We start from the raw sequence: 15,187 nt of genomic DNA, 5'->3' as shown, positions 1-15,187 counted from the left end.
ACCACCTCCCCCCCCACCCCCTCACCCCGCCACACACACAAAGTTGTATTTGCACCCCGAGTGTGAAATTTGTAACTTAAAATATGTGATCCTGCATTGAACATGTAGACAGACACAGCCATTTTTACGGCGTAGCCCATAGGGCAAAGCCGTCTAGAACAGTGTTTGTATATGCAGACTTGGCATTTAATATGGAATATTTTTTTTCTGGGGGTGAACTTACTTTTCAAGATGACTTAGAACCAAAAGTTCATTGGAATTATGTCGACATTATTCTAGATTTTGTTAATGTGACCTTTAAAAGAAACAAAAACCACATTTGACATTTCGAAGCAAATAAATTGATCCTTGAAAGTGATGTAAACTGATATCGAACTCAATTCACGGACAGTACTGTGTTAAACTTCTGTACGTTTTCCAGAAGTATATCTTTATTTTGCACATTAGCCAAAACATTTTTCAACAAAAACAAAAGCTAAATTATGACTGGGATTACGGACAGTAAAATTACAGTTCAGTACTTCGTGTAACCCCCACGAGCATTCAGGAGAGCACGTACACGTCGAGGCATGCTGTTCACGAGATTTGCCAAGGTTTGGACAGGAATCGCTTGCCATGTAGTGACAATAGCCTGCTGCAATTCACGCACAGAGGTCGGCTGCTGGTCCAAGTGGTCGATTTGACGCGTTAATTCTGCCCACAAGTTCTCTATTGGATTCATATCCGGGGACATGGCAGGCCACTCCATATGCTCTACACCACGGTCAGCAAGAAAGTGTTGGATAATGCGAGCACGGTGAGGCCGTGCATTGTCAACTTGGAAGACAAAGTTTCCTCGCAAGGCTGCACGAGCAAATGGAAGCAATGTTTCTTCCAGAATGACCCTGTACTTGAACTGGTTCAGGTTTCCATTCAGAACAACCAGGTCAGTTTTGCCCCCTGCATGAAAAGCAGCCCAAACGGTCACCCCACCACCTCCAGCTTGGACTCTTGGCACTATACAATCTTCGTTGTGGGCTTCATGCACTTGTCTGCACACTCGGACGCGGCCATCTTGACGATAGACCAGAAATCTCGACTCGTCACTGAAGGTCACGTGATTCCAGTGTTCTGACTGCCATTGACGGTGCTCTCTGGCCCACTGCAATCGGCGCTGGCTTTGTTGTCTGGTCAGGCGTGGCTTTCTCAGGGGACGCCTGGCACGATAGCCTGCTTGAACCAGTCGTTGGTTGACTAGTCTTCTGGATACAGGCACATTTGTCAGTTGCTGCCACTCAGCCCTAAGCCGATTAGCTGACTTGGTACGGCCATTGCAGACTAACCGGTGCAGCTGGCGATCATCTCTCCTTGTGGTTCTGCGTGGACATCCTGGCCTCGGTATTGGAGTAGGGACACCCCTCTGGGCATTTCGTTTAAGGATCTTTGACACCTGACCTTGAGTGATGCCATACTGCCGAGCAATAGCACGCTGTTTCATGCCAGAATTTCGTAAAGCCACCACTCCATGACAAACAGCATTGTCAAGTTGACGGGCCATCTCCAGAGGAAGCGGCAATAACTTTTGTAGACGTGCAGCAGTTGTTTTCCACTAATACAGAACACAACAACCCTTATATACCCGATTGTGAAGCCAATCGTCAAATGTACCTGTCCTTACATTTTGTCACGCCACCTGTGATATAATCCTGTTATTGACTTCTTGCTGCAAAAGACAATCAGTGACATGGTTCTTTCAACAAAGACATCACCGAAGGGTAAAACTAACCCACCAGATTCATATACTGAGTTCAGAAAGTAAACCCAAGTCGAGGAAAAAAAATATTCCATATTAAATGCCAAGTCTGTACGTATTGTTGCGGTTTTGAGAACCCACACAGGTAATAGCAACAACAACAACATGCATTTTAAGGCCATTTTCCCTGCTATAGCGGGGGTTAGCCTTGCAGTCCCCATGACAATCTTCTCCATCTTGCCATATTTTCTGCATCTCTCCTTGTTAACCCCCTTGCCCGCATTACTTCTTCCACCATCTTCAGCCAAGTCTTTCTCGGTCTTCCCCGTCCTCTACTTCCTTCTACATTCATTTCCATCACTCTTCTCAACCAGTCACTTTCATCCTTCCTCAATGCATGACCAAACCATCTCAACCTGTTCCTCTTCACTGCATCAATCACAGGCTCTATTCCCATCATTTTTCGCAATTCATCATTTGTCTTCCTCTCTCTCAACGATACTCTGCACATCCATCGAACCATTCGCATTTCCACCCTTTCCAACCTTCGTAATATCACACAGGTAATATCATTAAAGGTTAAAGGTTGCACCCCATAGTTAGGCCACATGCAATACATAGGTCACCTTAGAACGTTAGTTATTTCATAGTATGTGTTTAGGATAAGGCCATTTCCAATAGTTGCATCTGCGTTGTGTAAAACAAATAAGAGTAGGCCCCGTCCATTTTGCAGCCTCACTCCAACCGACTCCATTGCGCCTATCCTGTCTGCACCCCATTGCCCGTCGCAGTTTGTTACGCTTTGGCTGCCAGCAGCGTTTGCTGCTCTTGCTCGCTCAAACCAGCCCAAATGCCACGAGGTAAGGCCCGAGAAGGGGGCGGAGCGCAAGGGTGGGGGTGTGGCCACGTCAAGCAGCCATCAAGGGCGGAGCAGGTAAGACCCCATCAACCAACCAGGGCTCGCATGAGATCGCTTGACAGGGTGTGGCTAGAGATTCGAGAGGGTTCGCTGGGCGTGGCAATAAAACCCTTCGCGCGAGGCCCCCACCTCAGTTAAGGGAGAGGCGCTCACCAAGTTCGTGTGCAGAGTTATGAGCCGGGGTCCTCTGTTGAACAGTTATGAGGAGGGAGAGACGCTTGAACAGAGTTGAGACTCGAGTTGAGAAGGGAGAGGCAGGCGCTCGAGTTATGAGGAGAGACGCGCTGTGACAAGCATTGAAAGGATTGATTGCGCTTTACAAAGGACTGGCGCGCGGCACACATTGCAGAGGACTGCAGCATTGAGAAGGACTTTTGTGAGGACTTGTGAGGGAAGCCAAGCATTGGCATTCGTGCAGAAGGACTTGTGTGGAAAGGCGCTTTGGTAACATCATTGGGGAAGTGGCGCATGATACATAGCGATACCGGGAGCGCGTGTAAAGGCGCCGGTACACCTATTGCGTACGCAATATAATCGCCAGCCAACCGACCTTTCCCCGATGTATAATTGTCCGCCTCGCGCCTACGCCACGCGGAGAGCTGCCTGCCATCTTCCATTGCCTGCACGGTACGAGTCGGGGACCGGACGAGCTGTGGACGCCTTCTTTGGACCCTCAACCCGACCATCTACAAACCCCGTGTGAGTGAGTCTGAGAGTGAGTCTGAGTGTGAACGGGCCCGTGTCCAGGGATAAGTATAAGACTGTATAAGGTTGCCCTGTGTATCTGCTTCTTCCTCTTCATTGTACATTGCTCTTTCTCTTCCTCTTCTTCCTGTGCAAATAGTTAATAAACCAATCTGTTCTTCCTGTCTTTCCTGATTCGACCGTCTTAGTGATTTCTCAATTGGGTAAGCGTGGCATGATCATAACCGCTCCAATCGGGCTTAGTACCTGCTAACGGCCCGAATCGCGGCTCGCTAATCGCTCCGCGTGTCCACTAACGCCGTGGTTCGGGTGGGGTTATTTCCTTGCTTCCCGGAAGGCGCTGGTACTTAGGTAATAGGACCAATTCGACCAACCACCCTATTCAGCGCTGACCGGAAGGAACGTGATAGCCCCGGGATCGCGTCGGCCAGTAAATGGACAAGTGGATTAATCCCCCCTTGATAAGGGGAAGGCCGATGTTGGAGATCCGCAACAGTATGTATGTATGTATGTATGTATGTATGTATGTCCCCTCAAACATATACCAATCAGAGCTGAGGATCTCGTCACATGACAGGGTGATGTGATTATGTCTGATGTCATTACGGTAGTGTGGCAGCTGATTCTCCACACACCGCCATTTTGATTCCAATTTCGTTCAGGTCAAACATATTGTCAAACCTGTCGTATATCACAATCGCCATGCTCTACCTTTACGTTTTTCAGTCAGTGTGAAACACAAACAAACCGATTGTTAAAATGACCATCAAATATCGAAAGCATCGGCATTACGTCTCTTGCAACAAAACGCTATGTATAGGCCTTAGGCTATGCCTACCCTTCGGACCGCTTCAGACAAATTAAGCCCAGGTTTCTTAATGCAATAGTGTATTGTTTCAGTAGTATCGTTTTCGTACTAGTAATAATAATAATATAGTAAATATGACCACAACACTTTAATCCCAATGTCGTGAATACAAAGTTAACGGATTGAAGCGGTGTATTGTTCATGAATCGATGATAAGCGGTGTACAGACTAACAACCATGGAAGTTAGGAATTCGCCTCGGTTTTTTGATAGCATGTTACTAACCCATCCCTTGTGGGGTATATGGATTACAGTAGATCTTCCTCAGTTCTGTAATTTAAACTTACCTCACGGATGTCGAGATTCCTCCAAATTTCTTTGTTTAATGTTATAAACAGCATTAGCGACTGTTTAAAAAGCTAATCATGTGTGTTTGTGGTTTATAATATTGTATAAACCCGGCTACGCTGCTTAGACTTTTGGTCTTGTTTTTTTTTTGCCTTTTCCAGGTATCGCTTTTTCGACAAAGCATGAACTACAATATACTGCCGTATCCCCCAAATGCATTCACTTTATTTAAGTACCAACGAGCATTTGCTTTAATGTATCATCATAAAGCTTGAACCTTGTGCAATCCTCGTCTTGTAAGGTACCCAGTAAGATAACGAGGTGATTCATTTGAGATTTATATACAAAAAATTGGCTTGGTGAATCTCGTGAGTAAAGGGATCCATTTATATTCCAAACTTGTGGATCTTGCCTTTTTACCAGTTTAAAGATGTTGTTTATTTTACCTCATTAAAATAATGTTGGTAACTCAAAGCAGTAATTTCAAACAATATTTACCTTTGGTAGTTGAATATGCCTTCATAGTGTTCGGAATACCTCTTCCTAGCTAATGTCGCCAAAATAGTAATGACTCTCAGGGTACTTCTCATTGGTTAAAAGTATCCAAGTGACTTGGACTCCCTTTGGCAGAATAGGAAATTGTGTCAGTCAGAAATCGTAGTTTGTTGATTTTGACAAGCTTATGTTTATGGGCGCATGACTCCAGGGGAAAACCTGACCTTTAACCTCCCAGTTGCATTGAGCAAGCGTTCCTTAATAAAGCAAATGATAGCTATAGACGAGTGAGAGTTCTAATGTAAGTTGGCTCAGTAAGGGTGAGTAGTACTTAACGTCACGTGAATACGTGCTTGTGTTCTTGTGTTTATTTATCTTTTCACAAGGCAGGTATACACGTCTAGTGCTGTAGTCGGGTGCGATGTGGTTTACCACTCGTTGCTTTTAGCTACGGCCGCCGGATATCTCTGCGAGTGAAAATAAGGCCGTGTGTAAGCCCTTACTTCCGGTTCATGGCCTCTACCCTTGCCAAGACTTTCAGACTACCTGCTAGTGGTGCATCAGGGTAACAGTGCTCTTGAGGGCACTGGCTAAATTTCTGGAGGATCTCGGAGTTGTTTGGTACCTTAGAGGTGTAGTGTGCATGGCCCTCTATGGTGAGGACTTGCTGTGACACTCACCATTCCAACCAGGGCAGGTGCAGCTCTTTAACCTTGGTAGGCAGTCCACCTAGGAGAAGGAAACTCTGCAAATCTCCCTGCTGCCTTGTGGGGTATGTCTCCTTTAGACAAAGGCTAGGCCCATAGCAGATTCTTTGGTGGTGTCAGGAAGGGCATCTGGCCACAAAAAACATGCTTCAAATATGGCTATTAGGTGAATCACGGCTTGCACATGCAAGCATGGAAACGGCCATAAAGCGATGATGATGATGATGATTGATGATGAGGTTTACATATTTGGTAAATGCTATGCGTTTCTCTGGTAGAATCATAAAAGCAATATGCCATTTTACCAGAGCAATGCCATTTTTTTGTTTGTTTGTTTAGTATCTGCACAATTATTTTTAAAAACAATGTTGCTCCTGCAGCTTCTTGTGTCTCTTCACACCCTTAATCCATACCGCCCTAGCAGCCAAAAGCCGACGGCAACCCAAGGCATGTAAACCCAAGAAGATGATCCGTATGGAAGGTAAAGTGGTGGTGCAGGCGGCTTGCAACACGGGCAGCAGCGCGCTGATCACTCGCGAAGGAGAGCTGTTTGTATTCGGAAAGGATGCGGTGTACTCTGATGGCACTGGTATGTGGATTTTTTTTTTTTTTTTTTTTTCCAATTTAAATTAAGGGATCGGGGATATTTATGGGGTCTTGCTTGTACAGGATTGCAGCGAATTATATGCTTGTGGTGCCCATAAGACTGATGGACGTTTATGCACTCTTTGCTTGTGGCCAGTTTTGCCGCATCTGACTCAAACAAATCCTTATCTAAATGGCGTTTTTATTTGTCATATATTTGGTAATATAAAAAGCCTGAACATCCCACATGTTGCATTACATGTGTGCCATCTCTATGGTAACCTGCCATGCTTGTTATAGCTTTTTAATGTTGGAACTGGCACAGATGAGTGTGATGAGTGAATGGAGTAATAAAAGTGGTTATTGAGAGGTATTTGTGTTTCAAATCGATGCTGAGAGGCACGGATATATATGCAGGCCTGGTGAAAGATTTTCGTGGCCAGACAGTCACCCAGGTGGCTCTTGGCAAGGCCCACGCCTGTGTGCTCACCAAGTCTGGCTCGGTTTGGTCGTTCGGGGTCAACAACAAGGGTCAGTGTGGCCGAGACACAGGAGGCCACAACCAGGCGGCAAAGGGTAAGAGTCATATCCATATTCAAACTTGTTTGGTTTTTTCTGGTGAAGGATTTGTGGAATGCAAATTGACCTTAAAGAGTTAAATATGGTTAGAGTGACAGTTGGAGAGTTAACCCAGTTTGTGTGATTAGTTAAAGTCATCGTGTAGGTTGTACCTGTCTTTCGGTTTGTGATGCCTTTTTAACTGTGATGCTCTGAAATCCTGGAATGGATGTTCAAAATTCCCAAACAAAGCAAGGAACATTCTCAATATATCCCAATTTACCAGCATATATCTTTAACAAACGACTTGCCCAGAATTTGCATCGGCTATTTTATTAAAGTCTTTAATGGCGCAAAGTTTTTGGCCTGTCCATGCAGGGCCTGTAAACTCAGAACCACTTGCGGTGGCGGCGATGGAGGAGGATTTGGAGGAGGATGTTGATGAGGAGAAGGATGAACGGGGCATTATGTGTGCTCCTGGTGCACACAGCTGGAAGATGGAGCAATGCATGGTGTGTGCGGTGTGTGGGGAGTGCACCGGATATGGGGCAAACTGCGTCAGCAGCGGAAGACCTGACCGAGCCCCAGGCCTGTAAATATAACTTATTTGCCTCTTCCTTCACTCTTGTGTTGCGTTTCATTCACATTTTGATGTCTTTGTTATTCCTTTTTTGTTGTTCTTTGTTACTTGGTTTTGATTTGCAACATCGTGCTGTGGTTCGGATTTTTGGGGAGCGCAGCATTTGATTTTCATGTTCTTAAGAGTGCACATTCATCTGTGACAACAAAAACAGTTTGCAAATCGGGAGCTTTATTGAAAACGAACCTTGTGCTTCACTTGCAGTGGAATTTCGTACTTTGTTTATACTTCAACCTTGCCTTGGAAACTATAGAATGAAGGTAACACTGCTTTTGCCCCAGAATACACTGAAAAATTGTGTAGGTCTATTATGGTGCCGGTTGTGGTTGAGCATTCTGTTGTGGCTCTGGCGGCATGCAGTCTCTGCGGTTGTGGCTCTGGCGATGCTGGCTGCGGAGAGTGTGGCTGTTGCAAGGCTTGCGCTCGGGAGCTAGATGGTCCAGAGGTGAGGCAGCGGGGTCTCCTGGATGCCGTCAAGGAAGTAATCCCACTGGATATCATTGGTAAGGTTGTGGACCTTGTGACCGGTCCCGCATGTCCCTGTTCCTGGAAAGGCTTTGCGGCCCCATGCTGTGACGCTTTAGCTGCATTGTGACATGCAATCACGATTGGACTGTTCCCGCTCCGCATCACCTATGCCTTTTGCACCAACTATGGCTGTTCATTCAAAATAATCTGAAATAGAATTTCGCCATTATTATCCCCACACTTTTTGAAAAAACCGGGGGGGATATTGTAATTGGCTGCGTCTGTCTGTCTGTCTCGCTTTGTCTGTCCGTCACGCCATCTCCTAAACGGTTGTGCAGAAATTCAGCAAACTTTATATTTACTCGAATATAAGACCCGTCGCTTCGCTGACAGAAATACTAATCTTTGCTGCGATGGCTAATCTATGGGGGAATTAAAAAAAAGGACCTGCGATGGCTAATCTATGGGGGAATTTAAAAAAAAAGGACTCCTAGGAGATCCTGCTCTCCGTGCAGGGATAACCAACGTCATGTGTTGGCATTTGCAGTTTTGACATGCGTGTCCATGTACCCATAAAAAAAAAAGTTTTTTGGGATCACAAACACCCCTGGCAATTAGCAGGATCCACCGTATTTGGATTTATTGAAATCCATTAATCTGTTCTCAAGTTATAACATGACAAACAGACAGACAGACACCGCTCCTTTTATAAAATAGATGATCACCACATGGCAGGAAGGTGCAAGAGCAGTATCATTTTTCGGTGGGGATAAAAGGTCAAATCCCAAACAATTGAATTATCACTACATTTTCAAATGAAATTTTGTATACGCAATCGCCATTGGGGGACGTATGAAATATTTAATGATTTTTTTGGATTTGACACTGGTTCATGCTCCAGATGTTGGAGACTTAGGTTTACAGGGGTCAAACGTTTGTGATGGTGCGCCGTCGACCTCGCGCTCTTTTTATTCTATTACCTCCGCCACCAAAGTTTTTATTCTCCCATGCTAATGGAAAAAGAAGGATGATTTCTAAGTCAAATAGAATAAATATAATAGCTACAAGAAATAATTTTATTGAAAAAGAGAGTCGAGCAGATCCTGAGGGATCAAATCCACATTTGTAAGGGGAGAGTTTTTCTTTATCTGGGATGTTTATTGGTAGAAACTTAATAATGAGGAGTAAAAGAAATTTGATTAGGAAGGGCAGTATTATTATATGGAGTGTAATAATAGGTCTGAGGTTTAGTAAGACTACTTTCCCCTGAGTGTTACAGGATTGAGTGATTGGAAGTCATAAGTATTAATTCGGGAGTATTAATTAATTTGATGTATTAATTTGATGCGCAAGATTGGTCGTCACGTCTCTTCAAAGCTGTCCCCCGCGCGCACGCTTTCGAAGTTAAGTAATATTTCACAATTGTGTTTTTGTCGAATCTGTATCTTTCTTTCGGTGTATGTACCTATTGGGGTGACTTTAATAGGTTTCTCGGTGTTGGTTTTTCATACCTGTGTACAGAATCGTCGTTTTTTTCGTATTGTGTATTCTGAGGCCTAGTGTAGTGCTAGTAGGCGACCGTGTCAGCCCTTGGCTTGAGGCTTTTTTTTTGTCTCAGCGGTTCTTCGATCGCGCTGCAAATTACTTTCGGTCTGTTTTTCATGGTCTTTTCACCCCACACTTTCTTGTTTTAAAATCTAAAAAAAAAAAAAAAAAAAATTTTTTTCCTTCCCTGTTCTTATCCGTTTGTTCGTTCTTATTTGTTCGTTCGTTCTTCGACCACGTTGTTCGTGATCACGTGATCACGTTGTTAAAAAATGTTTCATCTGTCCCCTGAAGAACTTTATTTTGTCATATTCTATAACACCTTTTTCTTCTTCTTCTATAAAAGGATGCTTTCGACTTGCTCACCAAATCTATTCATTCCAAAAAAAAATTCCATCTCTTACAGTGCATCTTTCATTCATTCCCGAAACTCTCCAGAACTCCACCCATCCTTCAGCGTCCTCAAATGTATTTTTGACTCGAATGTCTCAAGAAACTCATTTTGCAATAAATGTTCATTTCCCATTAATTGTACACTTTTCAAAATCCAATCTCACCCCTTCCCTCCAAATCTTCCCCATCACCCATCTCTTTCCAATCTTCCCCCTTGCCCCTCCCCCCCAAATCTTCCCCATCACCCATCCCTTTCAAATCTCCCCCCCTGCCCCTTCCCTCCTAAACTCCCCCCACTCCCCTCCCCTCCGAGACTCTCCCTCACTCCTCCCCTCCTAGACTCCCCTCTCACCCCTCCTCCTCAAAGCGTCCTCCCCGCTTCTTCCCCCTTCCAACTTTCACCTTCTTCTCCCTCAACCTTCTGCCTCACTCTTCCCCCTCCTCAAATAACACCTCACTGCGCCTCACCCAATCACCATCAAACCTTTTGTCTGCCCCATTCTTCCCTTTCTCCAAGCTATTCTGTAATCTCTGACACACCTTCAACAGCTCTCCCTACCTCTTCCTCCTCTTCCACATCTTACCCTACCGCTCCCCCCCCCCCCCCCCCGTTCTATATCCGATGCTCCCCCTTCCTCTTCCTTAACAGTATGGACCTCAAACATCCGGGGCCTTCGCTCAAACTTAACTGATCTCTCCATACAGGTTGCTTCTGACAAACCAGATGTGATCTGCTTAACAGAAACTTTCCTCCTTCATGATGTCTCTGATTCCTTGGTATCTTTCCCAGGTTACTCCCTCCTCCGGTATGATAGACCTGAGCCTCGTCCTGGAGGTGGGGTTGCTATCTTTATAAAAAACTCTCTTCCTCACTCGCCCTGCACTGCCCTCTCTCCACCTCACCCCCAGGAATACCTTTGGCTACGGCTTCCCCTTCGCTCCCACCTTTTGTTCATATGTGTGTTGTACCGTCCACCAAACAGTGATGACTCCATCTACATCTCGCTGTCTGATAATATGGACCAACTTCTATCTACCCATCCCAACTCTCTCTTCCTCATATGTGGTGATTTCAACTGTCACCATGCCAGTTGGCTGGGGGTGGGTACCTCTCTCACCAGCCATGGCTCTTCAGCAAAGGACTTCTGTGACTCACTGGGACTGACACAATCTGTCAATTTCCCAACCCGGATCTCAGTCAACGGAGCATCTTCTCTTCTGGACTTGGTTATGACTAACTTCCCTGAAAATGTTTGCTGCTCTTCTGCTCCAATCGGCTCTTCTGATCATGTGCTTGTTAAAGTGGACATCTCTCTGACCATTCTCAGAGAGCCTCCTCAGCGTCGACGAGTCTGGCATTTCACTCAGGCCAACTGGCACGGTCTTCAAGCAGCCATCAATCATCTGGACTGGTCTCCCATCTCTACTGCCTCTGACATCAACTCATCCTGGGAATTCTTCAAAAGTAAATTGCTCTCTCTCATGCACAGATTTATCCCATCTCGTCTTCAGTTGTCATACCCTTCCTCCCGTCCATGGTACACGGAATCTTGTGGTGAGGCTATTGCCCAGAAACAACTTGCTTTCGTCTCCTGGAAAGCAAATCCAACGGAAGGAAATCTCTTTTCCTTTCACAAAGCCCGAAACAAGTGTGTGTCCACCCTCAGGGGAGCCAGGAAACAATATCTCTCCGTTCTCAGGACCGAACTCTCTTATCTGTCTCCCTCTTCCAAATCCTGGTGGCGTCTGGTCAAATCTGTTTCTGGTGTTTGTTCCCCCTCCATCCCCTCCCTCACCTCAAACGGCTTAACGGCTGACTCCGCACGTGAAAAAGCTGAATGCCTCAACTCTGTGTTTGCCTCTAAATCTTGTATCCCAAACCCATCCCTCTCTGTACCCACCGTACCCAGTCGTACCCAGCTGCTCCTGGACTCTGTGTCCTTTCCTCCTGACAAGGTGGAAAAGTTTCTGTCAACCCTCGACTCTGATTCTGCAACCGGACCTGACGGCATCAGCCCACGGGTCCTAAAATCATGTTCTTCCACTCTTTCACTCCCTCTCTCTGTTCTCTTCACCCTCTCTTTTGCTCAAGGTCTTCTTCCATCTGCTTGGAAATCTGCCAACATCACCGCTTTGCACAAAAAAGGTGCAAAAACAGATCCCAGCAACTACAGACCAATCAGCCTTCTCCCAATTATCAGCAAAGTCATGGAATCCATCATTGCTTCAGATATGAAATCTTTCCTCTTCTCCAATGGCTTGATCTCTGATCATCAATTTGGTTTCAGACCTGGACACTCCACTCTAGACATGCTGCTTCTGCTTTCTCAACAATGGATGGAGGTCCTCAATGCGAAACAGGAAATTAGAGCAGTCTCCCTTGACATATCACGTGCCTTCGATACGGTCTGGCACCCCGCTCTGCTCACCAAACTCTCCTGTTTTGGTATCCATGGAAATCTCCACGCATGGCTGGCGGACTTCCTCTCTAGTCGTAGTCAACGTGTGGCCCTGAATGGGTTTCTCTAATCTCCTCTTTCTGTTCAGGCTGGAGTTCCCCAAGGCAGTGTTCTGGGCCCTGTGCTTTTTCTGGTCTTCATCAATGATCTCTCTGACTTGAAAATCCTCTCTATCTCTTTGCTGACGACTCTACTCTCTGTCGCTCCATTCTTCATCCCTCAGATCGGCAGTCTGCAGCATCCTCACTCTCTGCAGACCTTGACAAAATCACAGACTGGACAAACAAGTGGAACATGTCTTTCAATCCTGACAAATCTCACACTCTTACGATGTCTCTCCGAAATGACCGACTGGACAACCCTCCCATCCACTTTCTGAATAATCCTCTTCAAGAAGTTCTGTCACTCAAGCTTTTGGGTCTCACTATCTGCCATGATCTTTCCTGGGAAAACCACATTTCAAATCTGGCCTCCAAAGCCAGTCGCCGACTGGGCATCCTCCGTCGTGCGAAGTCCTTCCTTGGCACACCTGAGCTCCTCACCACATACAAGGCTTTCATCCGCAGCTCAATGGAATACTGCTCTCCCCTCTGGGCTGGTGCTCCTGCCTCACACCTAGCTCGCCTTCACGCTGTTGAAACCAAAGCATTCAGAATCATTGGAATCTCCCGCGATGAAGCTAACTCCAAGGGCCTCTCACTCACTCACCGCAGGCAGGTTGGTGGTCTTTCCGTCTTCTACTGACTCCTCTCTGGCCTTGCCCCCCCAGCTCTCTCTGGGCTCTGTCCCGCAAATATTCCTACAGGTCGCACAAGATCTGCCTGCAACCCTCTTATGGTTAAACTGCCAAAATGAAGACTCTCTGCTCACCTTCACTCCTTCATTCCTCTTTTCTCCCGCCTCTGGAACAAACTCCCTCACTCTCTTCAATCCCACTCCACCCTCCAAGTCTTTAAAACAGCTGTTCACCACCATCTCTTATCTTCCCCCATCCAAAACCTTGATCTTTTCTACCCCCGCTAATTTCACCCCAATTCCACTTTTTTGAAATACCAACTTCTGTCCAGGAAGTCCTTGGTGTCCTTGTGTTTTATACTTCTCCCTCCCCCCCCCCCAACCCCCCCTTCCCATGCCCCCTCCCCCCGGGCCCTCTCCCTTCCACACATCTCCCTGCTCTCGGATGTTGTGTTTGTGTGCTTCCCCTTCTCTCCCCATCTTGTCTTCCGCTCCCTCTTTTTGGGTATTTTGTTTGTCTGGTTGATTTGTTTGTGAAGTAAATGTTAGCTCTTTCACGAGCCTCGATTCAGTATACCAAAAAAAAAAAAAAAAAATAATACTAGGAAAGTAAGATCCTCATCAGTAAATGGAAATGAAAAGGAATAGTCATACAACATCTACAAAGTGTCAGTATCAGGCAGCGGCTTCAAACCCAAAATGATGGGAAGAAGTGAAGTAAAATATAAGTTGACGTAAGAGGCAGACAGTAAGGAACAGAGTTCCAATAATTACATGAGCTCCTTGAAATCCTGTTGCTACAAAAAAGGTGGAACCATATGCATTATCTGAAATATTAAATGTTTAGTTAAAGTATTCTATCCCTTGGAGTAAGGTAAAGTAAATTCCTAAAATGATAGTAATGGAAAGGCTAATAATTATGTCTTTATCCCTCCGTTGTTTCTATCGGTCGGGTCTTCTCCTCGGTCAGCCTGGTGTTGGCTTAGCGGTTAGGGTGCCGGCTTGGGATCCTAGGATCCTGGGTTCGAATCCCGGTCGATCGCTGAATTAACGCCAGGGGGGTTGACTCAGCCTGTCATCCTTCCGAGGTCAGCAAATTGAGTACCAGCTTGCTGGGATGAATGATCACGGTGTGTACCCGGACTCAGCATAGGTACACCGTATCCCTGCGCATCGTAAGAGCGTGACCAAGGGTTGGCGTCAGGAAGGGCATCCGGCCATAAAAACATTGCCTCAAACAGGGAACCATGATTGTCATGGGGCCCGCAAGGCTAACCCCTGCTCTAGCGGGGAAAATGGCCTTAAAACGATCATTCATTCATTTTATTCACCAAAGGTGGATGGAGGTTATGTTTCACCCCTGTCTGTTTGTCTGTCCGTTTGTCTGTGAACAAAATAGCTCAAAAACCTGTGGACGGATTCGGACGAAATTTGGCAGAGATGTAGCGTATGCGACAAGGACAAAATTATTCGATTTTGGTGAAGATCTGGATTCGGCTCCGGCTACTAGAATTTTTAAAGTGTTTCTTCACCATTGGGAGATAGAGCCAAAAAGGATACGTAGCAGGATATCTCAAAAGGTTGTGGATGGATTTGGCTGAAACTCGTTGGACAGGTTGTGTGTGTGACAAGGAAGAATCGATTCAATTTTGGTGAAGATCCGGATCCAGCCAGTAGAATTTTAAAGTGATTCTTCACCATTGAGTGATATGGCCACCTAGGTGGAGGTATGCTCTCTCCTGAGTGTCGTTCTAGTTTTCTTCTGTTTTTGGCTTTGTTTGTTTACCGAGTTGATTATGTAACATTTCTTTGAAGGCTTTGCTGCAAATATATCATTAATGTGTTTGATCTTGTTTGTGGTTCAAACTTGTGTAATACCACCGTTTAGAGGCCATTTTTCCCCGCAAAGCGGGGGTTGGCCTTTTCGGGGACCGTGGTTGTTGTTGTTTTTTTTGGTCCCATTTTTGAAGCAATGTTTTACGGCCGGATGACGAAATTTAGCAGAGATGTAGCATATGCAACAAGGACAAAATTATTCGATTTTGGTGAAGATCTGGATTCGGATCCAGCTACTAGAATTTTAAAAGTGTT

The 15,187-nt window shown here is 45.6% G+C and overlaps 2 protein-coding genes across 2 annotated transcripts in view; one reads left to right on the top strand and one right to left on the bottom strand.

Moving 5' to 3' along the window:
• MYCBP2 (MYC binding protein 2) overlaps positions 1-15,187 on the top strand; it is a 381,848-nt gene that overhangs the window by 95,902 nt on the left and 270,759 nt on the right. The window contains 4 exon segments of the mRNA XM_078766193.1: positions 6,138-6,302; positions 6,716-6,874; positions 7,235-7,448; positions 7,857-7,999. Of these exon segments, the coding sequence (XP_078622319.1) occupies positions 6,138-6,302; positions 6,716-6,874; positions 7,235-7,448; positions 7,857-7,999 (681 nt within the window).
• LOC144888382 (uncharacterized) overlaps positions 1-15,187 on the bottom strand; it is a 146,851-nt gene that overhangs the window by 101,100 nt on the left and 30,564 nt on the right. The window lies entirely within an intron of this gene.

This window comes from Myxine glutinosa, chromosome 12 (assembly GCF_964187855.1).
Source record: "Myxine glutinosa chromosome 12, kmMyxGlut1.1, whole genome shotgun sequence".
Taxonomy (NCBI): domain Eukaryota; kingdom Metazoa; phylum Chordata; class Myxini; order Myxiniformes; family Myxinidae; genus Myxine; species Myxine glutinosa.
This window is presented reverse-complemented; position numbering and strand designations above follow the sequence as displayed.